This window comes from Delphinapterus leucas, chromosome 8 (genome assembly GCF_059928025.1).
Source record: "Delphinapterus leucas isolate spDelLeu-1000000601 "Yukka" chromosome 8, BTC_Dleu_Yukka2, whole genome shotgun sequence".
NCBI classification, from domain to species: domain Eukaryota; kingdom Metazoa; phylum Chordata; class Mammalia; order Artiodactyla; family Monodontidae; genus Delphinapterus; species Delphinapterus leucas.
In genome coordinates this window covers 93,667,667-93,690,999 of record NC_143136.1, presented here as the reverse complement: position 1 = coordinate 93,690,999, position 23,333 = coordinate 93,667,667, and the positions used below count along the sequence as shown (strand labels likewise).

Here is a 23,333-nt window from a genome sequence, read left to right as displayed (position 1 = left end):
CCCCGTGGCTCTTTCCAGCTTTTACATGTAATCCCAAGGAATCACATAAATGAACACAAATTTACTCTCTAAGGCTCAGAACTCAAGGAAAGGAAAATTGGAGGGTTCTCAAGGGACAAGGACAGGTCCACAATTCCTTATTAAAAACTCTTAGGAACACAGCACTGTAAAACCCCCAGGGTTTGATGTATTTTGGGATTAAAAGGTTTCTGTGTCTTGGAAAAGTAATAAGTTGCATATAACATAGTTATATATGACCCCAGCAGGGCCCAGGACAGCTCTCCATGATTAAGGACATTAATACGTCTGCTGCTGAACTTTTCCAATTTTAGTATATGTGCTGCCGAAACGAGCACTGCTGGTGCAGAACTTCTGAATGTTCACTCTAAGTGGGATGTCACCTCACATTGGTTCAAGTCAGGTTAAGCCCAGGTCAGCCAAATCATATATTGGAAACTTTTGCATTTTTGGAGTTGCAAAAACCACTGTGGATCTGTACAGTCTGATGTATTGTCCTTTCCTATATTGATTAGTCCACACTCTTGATCTCAGGCAGCTTCCTATCTGAGGCAGATCAGACGTAGAGAGAGAGCAATGAAGCCATTTGGATGTATTGAGACGTGAAGTTCATGTTCAGCAAAAGTGGTGTCAGAAGGGGGAAGCTCTGCTGCCTGCCAGGCAGCCCTGAGCAGAAGGCGGGGATTCTGAAGCACTGCCTTCGGGCTTTCGTAGCCTCCTCCTCCAGGGCCACCTGGATTTCATGTCTTTGTGGTGCTGAGAATGCCACACTCCAAAGAGCTGACAAGGGGGGTCTGGGACCTTTACCTGGAGCTGCTGTCCCATAGCCATAGCCCTGGTTAGCAATGACAAAGGGCTCGTTCAGTGTGATCCAGAACTTCACCTTGTCCCCCAGCCTCTGGAAGAGCACATCTGCATACTCCTTAAACCGCTGTACAACCGTCTCATTCTCCCAGCCTCCGATGTCCTGGAGTGCCTGCGGCAGGTCCCAGTGGTAAATGGTCACCTGTGAAAAAGCAAGATCAGCATTTCCATCAACCTCCTTTTCATGGGAAGCCAGCGATGCTGTATGCACCAGCGTAAATGTCTGCTGCTAAAGCTGAGGATGAATGATGTGACAAATAAGCCTCAAAGCTTCTCTGGCCGGAAGGGTAGGACAGCAGTGTTGAAGCGTGAGAAATTCATACCTCTGGATCAGAGAAGCCTGGATTTGAGTCTCAGCTCTGCCACCTACCAGCCATGTGACCCCAGGCTCAGGCCCTGAGACCTCCATGTCCCGGAATCGTTGTGAGGCCGAAATCACATGGCAGAGGACACAAAAAGTGGCTGACATCCTGCCATCTCTTCAGCAAATGTTAGCTATGGTTGTAGTCAAGGATCAGAAATGCTAGAGCTTCAGAACCGCCGGGATAGACTGCACTGAGAGTCTGAGGCTCTGAGGCATTTTGCTTGTAAAGGGGCATCCCCATGGACATCTGTCTGGAGGTTCTTTCTGAGGACCTGGGAACCCTTTGCTGGAGAGGGGCCCCTATGGCCATGTCCGTGTGGTAGCCTTTCCTCTCTCCGGGTCTTCCCTTGATGCTCCTGACACACTCCCTCTTGGCCACGCCAGGGGTCTCCACTGTCCGCAGTCTCCACTGGGCTGCCAACCATCTTCAGCTCAGGCCCAGTCTCTCCCTTTGCCTGAAATGCCCTTCCCCTGCCCACCCACCCACCCAGACTGTCCTCTTTCTTCAAGACCCACACCTCCTTGAAGCTTTTTCCGGCCACAGCACTTTTCTTTTCTGCGGTGTCTCAATGCCCTTAAGAACTACAGGAAATTCCCTGGAGGTCCAGTGGTTAGGACTCCATGCTCTTGCTGCCAAGACCCTGGGTTCGATCCCTGGTCGGGAAACTAAGATCCTGCATGACACGTGGCACAGCCAAAAATAAATATTTTAAAATCTATTTAAAAAAATAAGAACTACAAAATCATTAAGCCCTGAGTTCTGTTCTTTTTGATGTTCTGAATTGTTATGTGTAATGGAGCTCGTTAACCCCCAGATCTTGGGCTCGTGCAGGGCAGCCACTGGCCGTCCCCTCTCCATCACAGCTAGTGGTCACACACACTGTAATAAACGCCGCATGGATGATTTGTTCCTGCAGTGTTAGCAGTGTGAGAAGTCCAGGTAGCACTTTTATTTGTAAAAATCTCTGCTTTTGGGGTGGGGAGTGGGGGGGGGGTTAATGCGGAGATTATGCTCTGGCTGCAGTGCATAATCTCCAATCAATACAGCAGAGGAAACACACAGTATCAAAGAACTAGTGCCCTCCAGCTGTTTATCATAAATGGCCCAGGGGAAAAGGAGAAGTATTCTTATGCTCCCAAGTAAAATGTAAAAGATTTGGTGACAGTAAAGAAGCCCACAAGTGAGCTTCTGTATTATTATTCATAATAACTCATGGCTTAAAAACACGTGCACTTTTGCCTCAGCAGTTCTGCTCCTAGAACCATATCCTACAGATAAACTTCCACCCTAGTGTAATTACGTATCTATGGTTACTCATTGTAGTGTTGGTTATAATGGCAAAAGAGTGGAAACATCACAGGGAAGAGTGTCCATTAATAGGGAAGTGATTAGAGAAGTAAGGTACAAACAATTACCACATAACTAAAACAAAACAAAAAAGCAACAAATGAGGAAACTATGTATGGATATGGAAATATCTGTAAGAGCCTGCCAGCCACAACTAAGGAGCCCACGTGCCACAACTAAGGAGCCCACGTGCCACAACTAAATAGCCTGTGAGCTGCAACTAAGAAGCCCACGTACCACAACTAAGGAGCCCGCCTGCCACAACTAAGACCTGGCACAACCAAATAAATAATAAAAAATTTTAAAAGAAGCAAGTATCAAACTGTATGTATCATACCATTAGGAAAAAAGAGGGGAAAAGGCATATACATACACATATACACATGCCTACTGATCACATACACAAAAGGACATGAGAACCCAGAAAACTTGGTCACCTATGAGGGGAAACATGGCTAGAGGTCAGGGGCAGAAGGAAAATCTTTACTGATCATTCAAAAATTAAGTTTGAAAACAGCACTTTTTTCACACAAGAAATGTGCTTTCCAGCCCAACTGGCTCCCAGGGGACTTGGCCAAGGCCCGGTCAGGGCCCCATCTCACCTGGGGCTGGATGCTGGCAGCCTGCAGCGCGTTGATGAGCCGCATGTAGTAGTTCAGGCCTGCTTCATTGATGTATTTGGTAGTTCCGTCAGGGAGGATGCGAGTCCAAGAGATGGAAAAGCGATAGTGGGTCACACCCAGGTTCTGCAGGGCGACCACATCCTCGGCAATCTTGTGATAACTGTCACAGGCCACGTCTCCGGTGTCATCATTCCCAACACTCAGTGGTGTGTGAGAAAAGGTGTCCCAAATACTGAGCCCTTTGCCATCTGCTCTCCACGCACCTTCGATCTCAAGATGACAAGACATGGTCTAAGCAAGTCATGTAGTCAAGCCCTTCCCAGTCAGTGGGTGAGTCCTGACATAAGTCAGCATCACCTTCTCTGCCACCCTCCGATTTCTGAACTCCTTCAGCTTCCTGTACATACTTTCTGAACATCACGGCACTGTCATGCTGCACTGCACAATTACGCACTTGCTGACTGGGTTTCTTCCTACAAGACTGAGGTCTAGGCATTGTATCTTTCATCTTGGTGGCCCAGCAGTCAATGCAGCAGTGTCTGGAGTATGGTGGGTGCTCACTAAAAGTTTGAATGAACAATTCCACATGCCTCAACCCCAATCACAGCCAAACAAATCCCAACGATGCCAGATGTAGAGGCAGAGTTTCTAATCAGGATGTGTATCATTGTTTCTGTGCCTCCTTTTCCTCCTCCCACCTAACCTATAAACTGACCACAAGCCACTGGGCAAACGCCTACCTATGGGCTTAGGTAGTTTGAGAGGTGTAATGTCCATAATTTACTTTGAAACACTTAAGCATATATAGTGTGATACTGTGTGATTGGCTGCAGCTAAGGTAGTGCTGGCATTCTCAGGAAGAAGACATGTCCAGGCTTGGCCTGCACAGCCCCTCTGACAGTGGCAGGCCCTAGGTCAGCGGGAATGCACCCCATGTGGTCCATCTGGGTGCAGGAGATGGCTTGGTGGTTGGGAGACTAGTTAATGCAGGGGGACTAAGAAAATAAGTGACTATGTTGAAGATATTAGGAACTAGATTTCTCATCACTGGAGAAAAGAGATACAAATATGAAAAGTGGGAAGGCCAGCATTAACCCTGTAGAGTTGGACTGCAATGGAGGTATCAGTGTGTTTTTTAACATACATAAAGATTTGGGTGGATGTAGAACTAGATATATACGCACACGTATGTGTGTATGTGTGTGTGTGTGTACACACACATGCATTTCCTAGCTCTGTCCACTGAGCGGGCCTAGAAGTAATGACACCCCAGTAGCAGTGAGCACACCTAGCACCCAGATCTTGGTTTCTAAATGCCCTTATCCAATAAAAGGAACCAGGGCTCATTAGAGAAATGGCTGATTACAGGGCTGGGGCAGAAAAAGATACAAGATGAGCCTGGAACATCTTGTTGCACCAGAAAGAATTAACAGAGTGCTCAAAGAATGATGGGCCATGTCAGAAGGACACAGGATCCAGCTAAAGGACAATCCACCGGCAAAAGGTGGACGATTTAAGCATCTGCATACATAATAATAGCGAAAGTATAACCCACTGGAGACAAACAGGACTCCACAAGGCCGTACTGATGACCTATATCGACATACATTTACATATAAGTAAAATGTAAATAACCAAGTAGGAGAAAAGACAAAGCTTGACCTTTCTTTTGAATGCCACCTAATAAATACAAAAGCAATGATGAACTCAGAAAACCAGCATTTGTCAATTATCATAGTAATAACTGATTCAGGCCTGCAACCTGTGCCCTAGAGTAAGTCCCTAACCCTAGCCCTAGAATAAATAAGTCCAGCTATAAACCTGTGGGGCAGTGGTTCTCACCCAGGGACTGTTTTGTCTCTGAGGAGACACTTAGCAATGTCTGGAGACGTTTTTAGTTGTTACAGCTGGGGGAGGAGTCTACTGGCATCTAGTGGGTAAAGGCCAGGTTTGCTGCTAAACATCCTACATGTGCACAGGACAGGCCCACAACAAAGAACTATCCAGCCCCAAATGTCAATCAGACCCAGCTGGAGAAACCCTGCTACAGAAGATTCTGTCTCCCTGGAGCAACAGGATCCTGTCTCTGAAATCTTGTCATTTCCTCAAGTAAACCTTTCATGTACAGTGTTGACCAGAGCACCGAAGAGGACCAAGAGCTGAGGTTTTCTCCAGGCCATGGAATAGGATACATGAATAGTTCCTGTGTTAGTGTGCTTAGTTAACATATGTCTGGATATGGCAGAATTTGGTCTGAGACTTCATTATACCTTGGTAGTCTGGTCGTCTGGGGGTAGCTACCCTCACCTTCCTCAGAAACATTTTCAGCAGCTATAGTCACCTAGAAAAAATCCAAGGGCTGAGCAACCCAGAGTCAAGTCAGCTCAGACCACTAACCCCACCCAGGTTCCACACTGGGAATACAAACCCCTACTCCTGTATCAAAGAAAATAAATGGAGGAAGAAGATGTAAGGCAGGGTCACACCCCTAACTGCCTGGGCAAGTCACTCTTCGTTTTTTATCTTTCTTTCTTTTCTGAGGAAAAGTAAATCCTCATATTTTCTGTATTAGTGAGCTTCATTTAGCATGAATAAGGTAGAGGTATGATGTTATTAGGACATCAGAAAACGCCCAGGCCCATGTGATAGCCATTTTGATCGAACTGTCTGCTGGGAAGAGACTAAGTGAGAAATAAAGGCATCCGGCTGAGAATCTTCATATTTGCATGTCTTTGCCTAAGTATTTCTTCCAGGCTCCACCTGCGCCATCTGGCCTGCTAACACCCATCTCAGCACAGCCCTTGTAACTGTGATGGCCCGCCTGAATTTGAGGATGTGAAGAAGCCAAGCTGTCTGGGAAAAGGGCCTCCCAGACTCCCCCTGCAAGGTAGCCATACTTCCCTCCCACAGGTCTATAAAAATCCACTGCTCCCACCTGCCCTCTCCAGCCCTGAGCCCAGAGCCTGGCACATAGTAGGTTTGCTGTAGATGGTGAATTGTCCTGAACTCCTCACCTGATATGAAGCGGTAGCCACACTCCAGCTGAAGCCCTTGGGAAACTGTCCATAGAGAAACTCGTCTTCCTTGGGCAGCGGCATGCCGTTACTGATGATGACCTCCGTGTAGTACCTGGCAGAGGCTCTTGCTGTGCGAGGCCTGTTCACGTTATTGAAATCAACATGGTACAGTCCAAACTTGACCGTGTAGCCATTTAGCCACTCAAAACTGTCCATCAGGGACCATGCAGCATATCCTCGAAGGTCAACACCGTCGAGCCTGTAGGCTGGGAACGTTCCACAGACAGCAGATGAGAGCTTTATACCAGGAGGACTCCTCACTGCAGGTAGTCCTAAACCACCAACTTGTGCACACAAGTAATGTGTGCCCTGATAGATCATCTTGTCTCTTTCTTTTTGTCAACACTGATGCCCCCATAGCAAGTATTAATTACTGATCTTTGCAAAATCAAATTCTTTTGTTGGGGTAAAGGGACATGTCTGAAATTCAAGAGTCTCAGCCTACTTTAGAAGTTAAATACAGAAATGTGAATTAGAGAAGAGTTTATTGCTCTAGGGTGCATGGAACCCACCAGAATATAAGCTCCGTGTCAGCAGAAAGTTGTTTATTTTGTTCACTGCTGTGTCCCCAGCACTTAGAATAGAACTTGTCACATAGTGACAATAGAACTTGTCACAATAATGAGTGAATGGACCCATGAGAATACTCCTGTGGGACCCTGTGTGTACATTTGGGGAGATGACCATTGCTTTTTTCAGATTCCCAAAGGGATATGTAACCCCAGACCGGGAAAGAATTACGGAATTAGGGTATAAAAGGGAGAGCTGTTGATGGTGTGTAATCCACTCTGCCAAACCATTTCAGGCACATGACATGTGGACGTTGGGAGATTTTGTAAGGGGGACATGAACACTCACGTACCTTTCAAAGCTTCATTGATATAGGTTTTGTGGTAAAATATCCTATTGGTATCTTCCACTTTCGGATCTGTCAGCCCTGCTCCGTTTTCAGTGATGTAAATGGGGACGTCCCCGTACTCTTCCTTGATCCAGTTGAGCAGTCTTCGCATCCCCCAGGATGCAGCTCTGTTCACTGCCGTGGAGGGCCAGGAAGAGTCTTCCCTCTTGGTCAGCTCCCGATCATCTTCATAGGAGGGCGGGTTTAACCTGGGTGTTGCATACCGCACGATTCTGGAGGAGTAGGTGTTGAGGCAAAACACGTCGGCCGTAGCTGAGATGTACCTCTTCTCTTCCTCAGTGAAGCTGGGCAGGCGGGAGGTGGCTAAGTGCTGTAGTTCACTCCTGTTCCCCACTTTCCACTTCATGGCATCGGGATAGTCTCCGTTTCGGAAGATGGGGTGGGCGAACCAGCCCAGTGAGAACTGCAGCATTCGGTCAGCTGCCTCCACATCCCTGGGGACCCCCGGCGACTTGGGCTCTGCCCAGTGTGCACCGAGGCTCAAAGAGATGACCCCCTTCTGCTCTTGCCTGTACTTCTCATCGTAAGTGTGATAGACTCTGGCATGAGCTTTGATGATTGCATGGCCAATTCTGTAAGGTCCCCAGCCTGGGTCGTTCACATTTGGGGGAAATTCCCCTGAGCCATACCCCAACCATGCCTGGGATGTGGGGTCGTTAAAAGTCATCCAGAACTTGACTCTGTCACCAAAGGTCTGGAAACAAAAGTCTGCATAGCTGTTAAACAACTCAATCAAGGAAGGATTCTCCCAGCCACCAATATCCTGGAGGGCCTGGGGCAGGTCCCAGTGGAACAGTGTCACCATGGGAGAGATGCTGCTTGCCACCAAGCCATCAATCAGCCTGTTGTAATAATCAACACCACGTATGTTGACAGAAGTGTTTCTTCCAGTCGGGAAAATCCGAGACCAGGAGATGGAGAAGCGATAGGCCTTCACCTTCAAAGCTCGAAGCATATTCAGATCAGCATCCAGATGGTTATAGCTGTCACAGGCTATGTCTCCAGTAGCACTGTTTTTCACGTTGCTCCCTGGTGTGTGGGTAAAATTATCCCAGATGCTGGGGCCTTTGCCGTCAGCATCCCAAGCTCCTTCAATCTGATAGGCTGACGAGGACACGCCCCACAGGAAGTCATCCCGGAACGTGCCGTGGTAGAACAAATCTCTTTCAAACTTGGGTTGGTTGGAGAACTTTTCCCAGACTACTTTAGCCTTGGAGGGTACCTCGGATGGAAACGTGAAGGCTCTGATTTTCCGGGGGACGTTTGCTTTACTGGGTGGTGGCAGTCTTTTTACTACCTTGGTGAGGAAACCGTTCTTTTCAATCATGCTGGTGAAAAAGTAGGCAGATTTCCTAGGAGTCCTTGGCCTGCTGCTGTCGTTGAAGTTGACATGGTACAGCCCAAACCTCTGGCTGTACCCAGAGGGGCCTTCGAAGCCGTCGATGAGGGAACGAGCAATGTAAGATTGAACATCCACTGAGTCCTCCTTGACAGCTGTGGAGAAAACCAAAATTGGGATTGTTTTAAAGTCTGTTACTGATGTTGCCTTTTATTTTTATTACTTTTAAAATAGAGGTGTCTACTTTGGGGTTTGTTAGCACTGCAGCCCGGGAGACACAGAGTCAAGAAGCACTTGAATTGTGTTCCACTATAAAATGGGGGACACTTATAAAGGCAAAAACTGCAAGGTTACATAAATTGTTTGTCGAGAATTAGGATTGGAGCTGGCAAGAAGTAAGGGTGTGTGTTAAGCAAGGATTGGTTGGGGTCTGAAATGATGACAGAGTTGCAAAGGGCTGATGTTACTTTTAAAAGGTTTTCCTTTTAACATGAAAGTTCGGGAGGTGACTTGGGTTACCCCCAAGATATTAACCCTTTTTCCTCCTCATAACAAGTAAAAGGAAAATCCGTAAGACCCACACAAAACATCAGGCCACATCTATGGCCATAAGTCTCAATCGAAAGGTGTGTCCCTACCTTAAAATGAATAATAAAGAAAAAGTGCCCCATCTGCTAGTGTCAGGACTCCTTGGTTTAATACAGAATACATAAATCATTTAATCTTTAGAAAATATGCTTTTGTTTTTTCTTCTTTATGTTTAGTAATATTGACATGAAATAATCACGCATTCCGTTTTTAAAAGGAGAAGTAAAGCCTAAAAAAAAGTATTCTCTGATTCAGTGGCTTGAATGGTGGTCCCCAAAAAGGTATATCCAAGTGCTGACCCCTGGTACTACTGATGTAACCTTATTTGGCAAAAGGGGTTTTGCAAATATAATTCACTAAGTTAAGGATCTCAAAATGAGACCATCCTGGATTAATCAAGGTGGGTCCTAAATTCAGTGACAAGCATCATCATAAGTGACATAGGGGAGAAGGCCATGTGAAGGTGAAGGCAGCCACAGCCAAGGAAGGCCTAGAGCCCCCAGAAGCTGGAATAGGCAAGGAAGGATTCTCCCTCAGAGGCTTTGGATGGAAAGTGTTCCTAGTGACGTCTTGATTTTGGACTTCTGGCCTCCAGAACTGTGAAAGAATTAAAAATGTTCTAGTGAGTCAACCAGGAGTCAGAGCAATAGCTGTGGATGACTGTGTAAGAGGTAGGTAACGTCGCTCATTCACTCAATAGATAATTTAGTAAGCACCTACTTTATCCCACGCTGTGCTAGGCTCTGGGAACATAAAGATGAATAAAAGCCTCATAGGTTAGTGGGCAGAAGGAATTGCTGAGCCAGAAACAGAAGGGCCTATGGCTCCACTCACTGGATGTCTGGGCATATCATTTAATCTCTCAGAGCATCGGTTTTCACAGTTGTCCCATGAAGATAATATCTGCCCCCATTTACTGAACCAGGCCGTTTCAAGGATCACTTGAGATAATGTCTTAAAGGGATTCCTTGATACTGAGGAGAGTACAGGTGAAGTCTGACTTCACAAACAGTGGGATGTAGGTCTCCATTCCTTACTGCAGCGCCCAGGGCAGGGGTCACTTTTTAACTCTTCCTCTTTGATTCTAGACAAGGCCTCGAAATCTTCTCAACACAGCCCTCTAGGCAGACAGCTAGCCACTATCAGTTGATTAGGACTGGCGTACTGAGATGAAACCTATTTGCCGCTCCTTTTTACTTGAAATAAAAAGACATATAAGGTAAAAATGAGACTGTAGGTACAGGTTAAGTGGACCAAAGTGAATGATGTGGAATGTAGATTTTATACCCCGTTAAAGGAAATGAAGATCAGGCCAGGCTGGAGCGATGGGGGAAGATTTAATGGGCTGGAGTCCCACCCTGAGTGTCCTCCTGCCACCCTGTAATGCCATCATCACCATATACTGCACTTTTCTGTCTGCGTCCCTCTGTAGACTCTGAGTCCCCTCTGGGAAAAGATGGTGTTGGTTCAATATGGTACCCCTACTGTCTTGCACAGTGTCTGGCATGTAATGGGCACTCAATAAATATTTGTTAACTAAATGCATTAAAAGATGATGAGGCTTGATGGATAGATAGGACTCAGATAGGCAGAGTGCAGAAGGGAGTGCTGTAGGCACCAGCAATATAAAAGTAAAGGCTTGAGGCCTTTGAGGGAGACAGGAGGCTGATATGAAGGACTCACACTATTACTACAAATACTACTTTTTGGCTTCATTTCCTTGGGAGACTGTCTTTGTCCCTCAAAACAAAACTCTGAAGACTTGATGAAGTACCACCCACGTTCCAATCACCAGCATATCCACGTTCTTACCCTTGAGCACCTCGTTGATATATTGATTGAAGTAGTCTATTCTCAAGGAATCATTGATGAGATCTTCACTTTCCCCTATGGGCATGCCATTCCCAGCCAGGTAGATTGGAACTTTGCCTCTTGTGTATTCCAAGGATACAAACTGCAACAGCCTCCTTATACCCCAGGGTACCACACGAATCCAAGGGGATTCGGTCTGGGGCCACGCAGGGTCCACGTGTTGGGAGAAGCCTCCAATGGTATCATAGCTGGGGACGCAGGTATCTCCTTGGGCCTTGCTGATGAGGCGGGAAGTGTAATGGGACAGACCCAGAAAGTCAGCGGAGCCCTTCAGGAGCTGCTTCTCTGCCTCGGTGAACTTAGGGAGCTGGACCACAGGACTGGGGCACCGTTTGTTCATCTGTTGGATCTGGGCTCTCAGGGCAGCCGGGTAGTCTCCATCCACAAAGATGGGGTGTGCAAACCAGCCCAGCATGAAGTGCAGGAAGCGTTCAGAGGCTCTCCGGTCCTCAGGCCTCCCTGGGGACAGGGGCTCTGCCCAGTCTGAGTTCAGTACAATGCCTACCCGCCCCTGCTGCTGTGGGCGATGTTGGCTGTTGTAGTGGTGCCAAGCCCTGGCATGAGCCTTGAGGACCACGTGAGCCACCTTGTGAGGAAGAAAGAAGGAAATACAGGTCTTAGTGACAACAACAGCACCCACAAGCCAATAACAAGTCAACAACAACGTCAGCAAGTTGACACCAAAGTCAGTAATGGTAGCAAGTTAATAAAGTCAACAGCAACAATGTCAACAATATCCACAACTGTGTCAACAAGTCAACACCACCATCACCACCATCACCAGGTCGATAGCGACAGCACCACAAACACATTAACAATAACAGGTGTCAATGGCTTATCTTGTGTGATCCTTACTTATGTGGCAAGTACAAATACTATTACTATGATACAGGTGAGGAATACAGGATCCAGAGAAGGGGAGAGCACAGGCAGTCTGACCCCAGGCCTGGATCATCACCCACAGTTCCTCTGCCTCTGTCCTCAGTAAGTGCTTTTTTTTTTTTTTTAAATTTTTGGTTGCATTGGGTCTTCGTTACTGTGTGTGGATTTTCTCTAGTTGTGTTGAGCGGGAGCTACTCTTTGTTGCAGTGCGTGGGCTTCTCATTGCGGTGGCTTCTCTTGTTGCAGAGTACGGGTTCTAGGCATGCAGGCTTCAGTAGTTGTGGCACACGGGCTTAGCTGCTCCGTGGCATGTGGGATCTTCCCGGACCAGGGCTCAAACCCGTGTCCCCTGCATTGGCAGGCAGACTCTTAACCACTGCGCCACCAGGGAAGTCCCAGTAAGGGCTTATTGACTAGTCCACAACTAATTGGCAGGGGCAATCATTTTAGTTAACACACAAAAGAGGGGGAAATTATTTCTAGCTTTCCTGTTCTCCTTTCTACTTAATGAAGTCTAGGAAGAGAAACCACAACCAGGATCTGCTGTAGACTTAACTCATGGTCTTACAACTCATGGTCTTACAAATGTCAACATCTTTCCTTGGTGGAGCACCAGGAGAAACGGCAAAGGTGGGGTATCTGGAGTATAACAAGCCTACATCTGAATATTGACTCTATCACTAACATGCTCAGTAAACTCAAACCATCTTCTCCCTCGACTTCAGCTTCCTTGTCTGCAGGAAGTGGGTAATTATGGATCCATCCAGGAGGATTCAATGCAACTGTGTACATACAGCACAGAGCAGAAACTTGGAGTGCAGGAGGAGGTTTGCTACTGCTTAGTGCCTTTTTCTTTTCCTTTTTATCATGTGAAGAATTTTACACCCAAAACATGCTCTAGGAAGAGAAGCTCCTGACTGCTTCTAACGTCCCAAATGTTAGTTCTTAACTGGGTGGGTCCTAATCTCCAACAGCAAAGTGTGCTCCTTTCCAAAAGGCAGGAAGGCTTCCCTTCTAAGCTTGCTGGTGTTGGGGCAGGGTGCTCAGTGGAATACTAGGCAACCATCAGAAACAATCACTGTGATCATGTAATGACATGGAAAAGGTTTAATGACATTTCAAGTAAAAAATGGGCACTAGAATGATAATGCGTCGGTGTATAGATCATTGTATATGTCTTTGATTGTAACAAATCTGCCGTGCAGGTGGGGGATGTCGATAACGGGGGACGCTATACATGTGTGGGGGCAGGGAGTAAATGGGAAGTCTCTGTGTCTTCCACTCAGTTTTGCTGTGAACCTGAAACTATAAAAAATAAAAAGACACATGCACCCCTATGTTCACAGCAGCACTATTCACAATAGCCAAGAGATGGAAGCAACCTAAATGCCCATCGACAGATGAACGGATAATGAAGATGTGGTACATATACACAATGGAATACTACTCAGCCATAAAAAAGAACAAAATAATGCCACTTGCAGCAGCATGGATGCAACTAGAGATTATCATACTAAGTGAAATAAGTCAGAAAGAGAAAGACAAATACCATATGATATTATATGTGGAATCTAAAATATGGCACAAAAGAACCTATCTACAAAACAGAAACAGACCCACAGACATAGAGATCAGACTTGCGGTTGCCAAGGGGGAGGTGGGGAGGGAGAGGAATGGACAGGGAGTTTGGGGTTGGTAGATGCAAACTATTACATTTAGAATGGATAAACAACAAGGTCCTACTGTATAGCACAGGGAACTATATCCAATCTCTTGGGATAAATCATAATGAAAAAAGAATACTTAAAGAAGAATGTCTAGGGAGCCTGAACCAAGATGGCGGAGTAGAAGGACGTGCTCTCACTCCCTCTTGTGAGAACACCAGAATCACAACTAGCTGCTGGACAGTCATTGACAGGAAGACACTGGAACTCACCAAAAAAGATACCCACATCCAAAGACAAAGGAGAAGCCACAATGAGATGGTAGGAGGTGCGCAATCACAGTAAAATCAAATCCCATAACTGCTGGGTGGGTGACTCACAGACTGCAGAACACTTATACCACAGAAGTCCACCCACTGGAGTGAAGGTTCTGAGCCCCACATCAGGCTTCCCAGCCTGGGGGTCCCGCAACGGGAGGAGGAATTCGTAGAGAATCAGACTTTGAAGGCTAGTGGGATTTGATTGCAGGACTTCGACAGGGCTGGGGGAAACAGAGACTCCACTCTTGGAGGGCACACACAAAGTAGTGTGTGCATCGGGACCCAGGGGAAGGAGCAGTGACCCCATAGGAGACTAAACCAGACCTACCTGCCAGTGTTGGAGGGTCTCCTGCAGAGGCGGGGGTGGGGGGGCTGTGGCTCACCATGGGGACAAGGCAACAGAAGTTCTGGGAAGTACTCCTTGGCGTGAGCCCTCCCAGAGTCTGCCATTAGCCCCACCGAAGAGCCCAGGTAGGCTTCAGTGTTGGGTTGCCTCAGGCCAAACAACCAACAGGGAGGGAACCCAGCCCACCCATCAGCAGTCAAGCGGATTAAAATTTTACTGAGCTCTGCCCACCAGAGCAACAGTCAGCTCTACCCACCACCAGTCCCTCCCATCAGGAAACTTACACAAGCCTCGTAGATAGCCTCATCCACCAGAGGGCAGACAGCAGAAGCAAGAAGAACTACAATCCTGCAGCCTGTGGAACAAAAACCACTTTCACAGAAAGACAAGATGAAAAGGCAGAGGGCTATATACCAGATGAAGGAACAAGATAAAACCCCAGAAAAACAACTAAATGAAGTGGAGACAGGCAACCTTCCAGAAAAAGAATTCAGAATAATGATAGTGAAGATGATCCAGGACCTCAGAAAAAGAATGGAGGCAAAGACCGAGAAGATGCAAGAAATGTTTAACAAAGACCTAGAAGAATTAAAGAACAAACAAACAGAGATGAACAATACAATAACTGAAATGAAAACTACACATGAAGGAATCAATAGCAGAATAACTGAGGCAGAAGAACGGATAAGTTACCTGGAAGACAGAATGGTGGAATTCACTGCTGTGGAACAGAATAAGGAAAAAAATAATGAAAAGAAATGAAGATAGCCTAAGAGACCTCTGGGACAACATTAAACACAACAACATTCACATTATAGGGGTCCCAGAAGGAGAAGAGAGAGAGAAAGGATCAGAGAAAATATTTGAAGAGATTATAGTCGAAAACTTCCCTAACATGGGAACGGAAATAGTCACCCAAGTCCAGGAAGCGCAGAGAGTCCCATACAGGATAAACCCAAGGAGAAACATGCCGAGACACATAGTAATCAAATTGGCAAAAATTAAAGACAAAGAAAAATTATTGAAAGCAGCAAGGGAAAAACGACAAATAACATACAAGGGAACTCCCATAAGGTTAACAGCTGATTTCTCAGCAGAAACTCTACAAGCCAGAAGGGAGTGGCATGATAAAGTGATGAAAGGGAAGAACCTACAACCAAGATTACTCTACCCGGCAAGGATCTCATTCAGATTCGATGAAGAAATCAAAAGCTTTACAGACAAGCAAACGCTAAGAGAACTGAGCACCGCCAAACCAGCTCTACAACAAATGCTAAAGGAACTTCTCTAAGTGGAAAGCACAAGAGAAGAAAAGGACCTACATAAACAAACCCAAAACAATTAAGAAAATGGTCATAGGAACATACATATCGATAATTACCTTAAATGTGAATGGATTAAATGCTCCAACCAAAAGACACAGGCTTGCTGAATGGATACAAAAACAAGACCCATATATATACTGTCTACAAGAGACCCACTTCAGACCTAGGGAAACATACAGACTGAAAGTGAGGGGATGGAAAAAGTTATTCCGTGCAAATGGAAATCAATAGAAAGCTGGAGTAGCAATACTCATACCAGATAAAATAGACTTTAAAATAAAGAATGTTACAAGAGACAAGGAAGGACACTACACAATGATCAAGGGATGAATCCAAGAAGAAGATATAATAATAACAATTATAAATATATATGCACCCAACATAGGAGCACTTCAATACATAAGGCAACTGCTAACAGCTATAAAAGAGGAAATCGACAGTAACACAATAATAGTGGGGGACTTTAACACCTCACTTACACCAATGGACAGATCATCCAAAATGAAAATAAGGAAACAGAAGCTTTAAATGACACAATAGACCAGACAGATTTAATTGATATTTATAGGACATTCCATCCAAAAACAGCAGATTACACTTTCTTCTCAAGTGCGCATGGAACATTCTCCAGGATCCTGGGTCACAAATCAAGCCTCAGTAAATTTAAGAAACTGAAATCATATCAAGCATCTTTTCTGACCACAATGCTATGAGATTAAAAATGAATTACAGGGAAAAAAACATAAAAAACACAAACACATGGAGGCTAAACAATACATTACTAAATAACCAAGAGATCACTAAAGAAATCAAAGAGGAGATCAAATAATACCTAGAGACAAATGAAAATAAAAACACGATGATCCAAAACCTATGGGATGCAGCAAAAGCACTTCTAAGAGGGAAGTTTATAGCTATACAAGCCTACCTCAAGAAACAAAAAAAATCTCAAATAAACAATCTAACCTTACACCTAAAGGAACCAGAGAAAGAAGAACAAACAAAACCCAAAGTTAGCAGAAGGAAAGAAATCATAAAGATCAGAGCAGAAATAAATGAAATAGAAACAAAGAAAACAATAGCAAAGATCAATAAAACTAAAAGCTGGTTCTTTGAGAAGATAAACAAAATTGATAAACCATTAGCAAGACTCATCAAGAAAAAGAAAGAGGGCTTCCCTCGTGGCGCGGTGGTTGAGAGTCCACCTGCCGATGCAGGGGACATGGGTTCGTGCCCCAGTTCGGGAGGCTCCCACATGCCACGGAGTGGCTGGGCCCGTGAGCCATGGCCGCTGAGCCTGTGCGCCCGGAGCCTGGGCTCCGCAGCGGGAGAGGCCACAACAGTGAGAGGCCCGTGTACCGCAAAAAAAAAAAAAAAAAAAAAAAGAAAAAGAGGGAGAGGACTCAAATCAATAAAATTAGAAATGAAAAGGGAGAAGTTACAACAGACACTGCAGAAATACAAAGCATCCTAAGAGACTACTACAAGGAACACTATGCCAATAAAAGGGACAACCTGGAAGAAATGGACAAATTCTTAGGAAAGTATAACCTTCCAAGACTGAACCAGGAAGAAATATAAAATATGAACAGACCAATCACAAGTAATGAAATTCAAACTGTGATTAAAAATCTTCCAACCGGGCTTCCCTGGTGGCGCAGTGCTTGAGAGTCCACCTGCCAATGCAGGGGACGCGGGTTCGTGCCCTGGTCCGGGAAGATCCCACATGCCGTGGAGTGGCTGGGCCCTTTAGCCATGGCCGCTGAGCCTGCGCGTCTGGAGCCTGTGCTCCACAACGGGAGAGGCTACAACAGTGAGAGGCCTGCGTACCACCAAAAAAAAAAAAAAAAAAAGTCCAGGACCAGATCGCTTCAAGGTGAATTCTATCAAACAGAGAAGAGCTAACACCCATCCTTCTCAAACTCTTCCAAAAAACTGCAGAGGAAGGAACACTCCCAAACTCATTCTATGAGGCCACCATCACCCTGATACCAAAACCAGACAAAGATACTACAAAAAAAGAAAATTACAGACCAATATCACTGATGAATATAGATGCTAAAATCCTCAACAAAATACTAGCAAACAGAATCCAACAACACATTAAAAGGATCATACACCATAATCAAGTGGAGTTTACCCTAGGAATGCAAGGATTCTTCAATATATGCAAACCAATCAATGTGATACACCATATTACCAAATTGAAGAGTAAAAACCATATGATCATCTCAATAGATGCAGAAAGAGCTTTTGACAAAATTCAACACCCATTTATGATAAAAGCTCTCCAGAAAGTGGGCATAGAGGGAACCTACCTCAACATAATAAAGGCCATATATGACAAACCCACAGCAAACATTATTCTCAATGGTAAAAAACTGAAAGCATTTCCTCTAAGATCAGGAACAAGACAAGGATGTCCACTCTCAGCACTATTATTCAACATAGTTTTGGAAGTCCTGGCCACGGCAATCAGAGAAGAAAAAGAAATAAAAGGAATACAAATTGGAAAAGAAGAAGTAAAACTGTCACTGTTTGCAGATGACATGATACTATACATAGGGAATCCTAAAGATGCCACCAGAAAACTACTAGAGCTAATCAATGAATTCTGTAAAGTTGCAGGATACAAAATTAATGCACAGAAATCTCTTGCATTCCTATACACTAATGATGAAAAATCTGAAAGAGAAATTAAGTAAACACTCCCATTTGCCACTGCAACAAAAAGAATAAAATACCTAGGAATAAACCTACCTAGGGGGACAAAAGACCTGTATGCAGAAAATTATAAGACACTGATAAAAGAAATTAAAGATGATACCAACAGATGGAGAGATATAGCACGTTCCTGGATTAGAAGAATCAATATTGTGAAAATGACTATACTACCCAAAGCAATCTACAGATTCAGTGCAATCCCTATCAAATTACCAATGGCAATTTTTACAGAACTAGAACAAAAAATCTTAAAATTTATATGGAGACACAAAAGACCCCAAATAGCCAAAGCAGTCTTGAGGGAAAAAAATGGAGCTGGAGGAATCAGACTCCCTGACTTCAGACTATACTACAGAGCTACAGTAATCAAGACAATATGGTACTGGCACAAAAACAGAAATATAGGTCCATGGAACAAGATAGAAAGCCCAGAGATAAACCCACACACCTATGGTCAACTAATCTATGACAAAGGAGGCAAGGATATACAATGGAGAAAAGACAGTCTCTTCAATAAGTGGTGCTGGGAAAACTGGACAGCTATATGTAAAAGAATGAAATTAGAACACTCCCTAACACCATACACAAAAATAAACTCAAAATGGATTAGAGACATAAATGTAAGACCAGACACTATAAACCTCTTAGAGGAAAACATAGGAAGAACACTCTTTGACATAAATCACAGGAAGGTCTTTTTTGACCCACCTCCTAGAGAAATGGAAATAAAAACAAAAATAAAGAAATGGGACCTAATGAAACTTCAAAGCTTTTGCACAGCAAAGGAAACCATAAACAAGACGAAAAGACAACACTCAGAATGGGAGAAAATATTTGCAAACGAATCAACGGACAAAGGATTACTCTCCAAAATATATAAACAGCTCATGCAGCTCAATATTAAAAATACAGACAACCCAATCCAAAAATGGGCAGAAGACCTAAATAGACATTTCTCCAAAGAAGACATACAGATGGCCAAGAAGCACATGAAAAGCTGCTCAACATCACTAATTATTAGAGAAATACAAATCAAAACTACAATGAGGTATCACCTCGTACCAGTTAGAATGGGCATCATCAGAAAGTCTACAGACAACAAATGCTGGAGAGGGTGTGGAGATAAGGGAACCCTCTTGCACTGTTGGTGGGAATGTAAATCGATACAGCCACTATGGAGAACAGTATGGAGTTCCTTAAAAAAACTAAAAATAGGGCTTCCCTGGTGGCACAGTGGTTGAGAGTCCGCCTGCTGATGCAGGGGACACGGGTTCATGCCCCGGTCCGCCGCGGAGCAGCTGGGCCCGTGAGCCATGGCCACTGAGCCTGCGCTCTGCAACGGGAGAGGCCACAACAGTGAGAGGCCCGGGTACCACACACACACACACACACAAAAACTAAAAATAGAAATACCATATGATCCAGCAATCCCACTACTGGGTATATACCCAGAGAAAACTGTAATTCAAAAAGACACATGTACCCCAATGTTCATTGCAGCACTATTTACAATAGCCAGGTCATGGAAGCAACCTAAATGTCCATTGACAGACGAATGGATAAAGAATATGTGGTATATATATATACAATGGAATACAATTCCTTTTCATAAAAAGGAATGAAATTGGGTCATTTGTTGAGACGTGGATGGATCTAGAGACAGTCACACAGAGTGAAGTCAGAAAGGGAAAAACAAATATCGTATATTAATGCATATATGTGGAACCTAGAAAAATGGTACAGATGAACCGGTTTGCAGGGCAGAAATTGAGAAGCAGAGGTAGAGAACAAATGTATAGACACCAAGGGGGGAAAGCAGTGGGGGGGGTGGTGGTGTGATGAATTGGGTGATTGGGATTGACATGTATACACTGATGTGTATAAAATTGATGACTAATAAGAACCTGCTGTATAAAAAAATAAATTAAATGAAATTTAAAAATTAAAAAAATAACTGTTGTCTATCAGATTCAGAATAAAGACTAAATACCTAAAAAAAAAAGTCTATATGTGTATAAGTGAATCACTTTGCTGTATAGCAGAGCTTGACACAATGTTGTAAATCAACTATACTTCAATAAAAACAACAACAACAAAAAGAAAACAAGGGCACTAAGCTGAGTGCACACTGTGACTACACTATGAATGTAAGGAAGCCACGACTGGAAGGAAATACCAGTAGAACTATGAAAAAGATCTTTTCTTGGAAATTTTTCCTTAATGGTGTCATAATGTTTTATAAATAAAAGGAAGAATTGAAAGAGAAAAGTGAGGTGGGGCTTCCCTGGTGGTGCAGTGGTTAAGAATCCGCCTGCCAATGCAGGGGACACGGGTTAGTGCCCTGGCCCGGGAAGATCCCTCATGCCGCGGAGCAACAAAGCCCATGTGCCACAACTACTGAGCCTGCACTCTAGAGCCCGCGAGCCACAACTACTGACCCTGCGTGCCACAACTACTGAAGCCCGCGCGCCTAGAGCTCGTGCTCCGTAATAAGAGAAGCCACCACAATGAGAAGCTCATGCACCACAACGAGGAGTAGCCCCCACTCGCTGCAAGTAGAGAAAGCCCGCACGCAGCAACGAAGACTCAACGCAGCCACACACACAAAAAAAAAAGTGAGGTGGACTTTCTCATAAAAGTCTGTGTAGAACTACATAATGATCAAGGGATCGATCCAAGAAGAAGATATAACAATTGTAAATATTTATGCACCCAACATAGGAGCACCTCAATACATAAGGCAAATACTAACAGCCATAAAAGGGGAGATCGACAGTAACACATTCATAGTAGGGGACTTTAACACCCCACTTTCACCCATGGACAGATCATCCAAAATGAAAATAAATAAGGAAACACAAGCTTTAAATGATACATTAAACAAGATGGACTTAATTGATATTTATAGGACACTCCATCCAAAAACAACAGAATACACATTTTTCTCAAGTGCTCATGGAACATTCTCCAGGATAGATCATATCTTGGGTCACAAATCAAGCCTTGGTAAATTTAAGAAAATTGAAATTGTATCAAGTATCTTTTCTGACCACAACGCCATGAGACTAGATATCAATTACAGGAAAAGATCTGTAAAAAATACAAACACATGGAGGCTAAACAATACACTACTTAATAATGAAGTGATCACTGAAGAAATCAAAGAGGAAATAAAAAAATACCTAGAAACAAATGACAATGGAGACACGACGACCCAAAACCTATGGGATGCAGCAAAAGCAGTTCTAAGGGGGAAGTTTACAGCACTAAAAGCCCACCTTAAGAAGCAGGAAACATCTCGAATAAACAACCTAACCTTGTACCTCAAGCAATTAGAGAAAGAAGAACAAAAAAACCCCAAAGCTAGCAGAAGGAAAGAAATCATAAAAATCAGATCAGAAATAAATGAAAAAGAAATGAAGGAAACGATAGCAAAGATCAATAAAACTAAAAGCTGGTTCTTTGAGAAGATAAACAAAATAGATAAACCACTAGCCAGACTCATCAAGAAAAAAAGGGAGAAGACTCAAATCAATAGAATTAGAAATGAAAAAGGAGAAGTAACAACTGACACTGCAGAAATAAAAAAAATCATGAGAGATTACTACAAGCAACTCTATGCCAATAAAATGGACAATCTGGAAGAAATGGACAAATTCTTAGAAATGCACAAACTGCCAAGACTGAATCAGGAAGAAATAGAAAATATGAACAGACCAATCACAAGCACTGAAATTGAAACTGTCATTAAAAATCTTCCAACAAACAAAAGCCCAGGACCAGATGGCTTCACAGGTGAATTCTATCAAACGTTTAGAGAAGAGCTAACACCTATCCTTCTCAAACTCTTCCAAAATATAGCAGAGGGAGGAACACTCCCAAATTCCTTCTACGAGGCCACCATCACCTTGATACCAAAACCAGACAAGGATGTCACAAAGAAAGAAAACTACAGGCCGATATCACTGATGAACATAGATGCAAAAATCCTCAACAAAATACTAGCAAACAGAATCCAACAGCACATTAAAAGGATCATACACCATGATCAAGTGAGGTTTATTCCAGGAATGCAAGGATTCTTCAATATACGCAAATCTATCAATGTGATAAACCATATTAACAAATTGAAGGAGAAAAACCATATGATCATCTCAATAGATGCAGAGAAAGCTTTCGACAAAATTCAACACCCATTTATGATAAAAACCCTGCAGAAAGTAGGCATAGAGGGAACTTTCCTCAACATAATAAAGGCCATATATGACAAGCCCACAGCAAACATCATCCTCAATGGTGAAAAACTGAAAGCATTTCCACTAAGATCAGGAACAAGACAAGGTTGCCCACTCTCACTACTCTTATTCAACATAGTTTTGGAAGTTTTAGCCACAGCAATCAGAGAAGAAAAGGAAATAAAAGGAATCCAAATCGGAAAAGAAGAAGTAAAGCTGTCACTGTTTGCAGATGACATGATACTATACATAGAGAATCCTAAAGATACTACCAGAAAACTACTAGAGCTAATCAATGAATTTGGTAAAGTAGCAGGATACAAAGTTAATGCACAGAAATCTCTGGCATTCCTATATACTAATGATGAAAAATCTGAAAGTGAAATCAAGAAAACACTCCCATTTACCATTGCAACAAAAAGAATAAAATATCTAGGAATAAACCTACCTAAGGAGACAAAAGACCTGTATGCAGAAAATTATAAGACACTGATGAAAGAAATTAAAGATGATACAAATAGATGGAGAGATATACCATGTTCTTGGATGGGAAGAATCAACATTGTGAAAATGACTCTACTACCCAAAGCAATCTACAGATTCAATGCAATCCCTATCAAACTACCACTGGCATTTTTCACAGAACTAGAACAAAAAATTTCGCAATTTGTATGGAAACACAAAAGACCCCGAATAGCCAAAGCAATCTTGAGAACAAGAAAAGGAGCTGGAGGAATCAGGCTCCCTGACTTCAGACTATACTACAAAGCTACAGTAATCAAGACAGTATGGTACTGGCACAAAAACAGAAAGATAGATCAATGG

At 43.8% G+C, this 23,333-nt stretch overlaps 1 protein-coding gene across 1 annotated transcript in view; it reads right to left on the bottom strand.

Annotated features, from left to right (window-relative positions):
• The window catches only part of LCT (lactase), a 71,883-nt gene that overhangs the window by 17,000 nt on the left and 31,550 nt on the right, over positions 1 to 23,333 (bottom strand). Inside the window, exons 7-11 of the mRNA XM_089916057.1 lie at positions 10,953 to 11,598; positions 7,157 to 8,707; positions 6,232 to 6,500; positions 3,197 to 3,487; positions 826 to 1,024 (exon numbers count right to left, since the gene is read on the bottom strand). Of these exons, the coding sequence (XP_089772183.1) occupies positions 826 to 1,024; positions 3,197 to 3,487; positions 6,232 to 6,500; positions 7,157 to 8,707; positions 10,953 to 11,598 (2,956 nt within the window). The remainder of the gene's footprint in view (positions 1 to 825; positions 1,025 to 3,196; positions 3,488 to 6,231; positions 6,501 to 7,156; positions 8,708 to 10,952; positions 11,599 to 23,333) is intronic.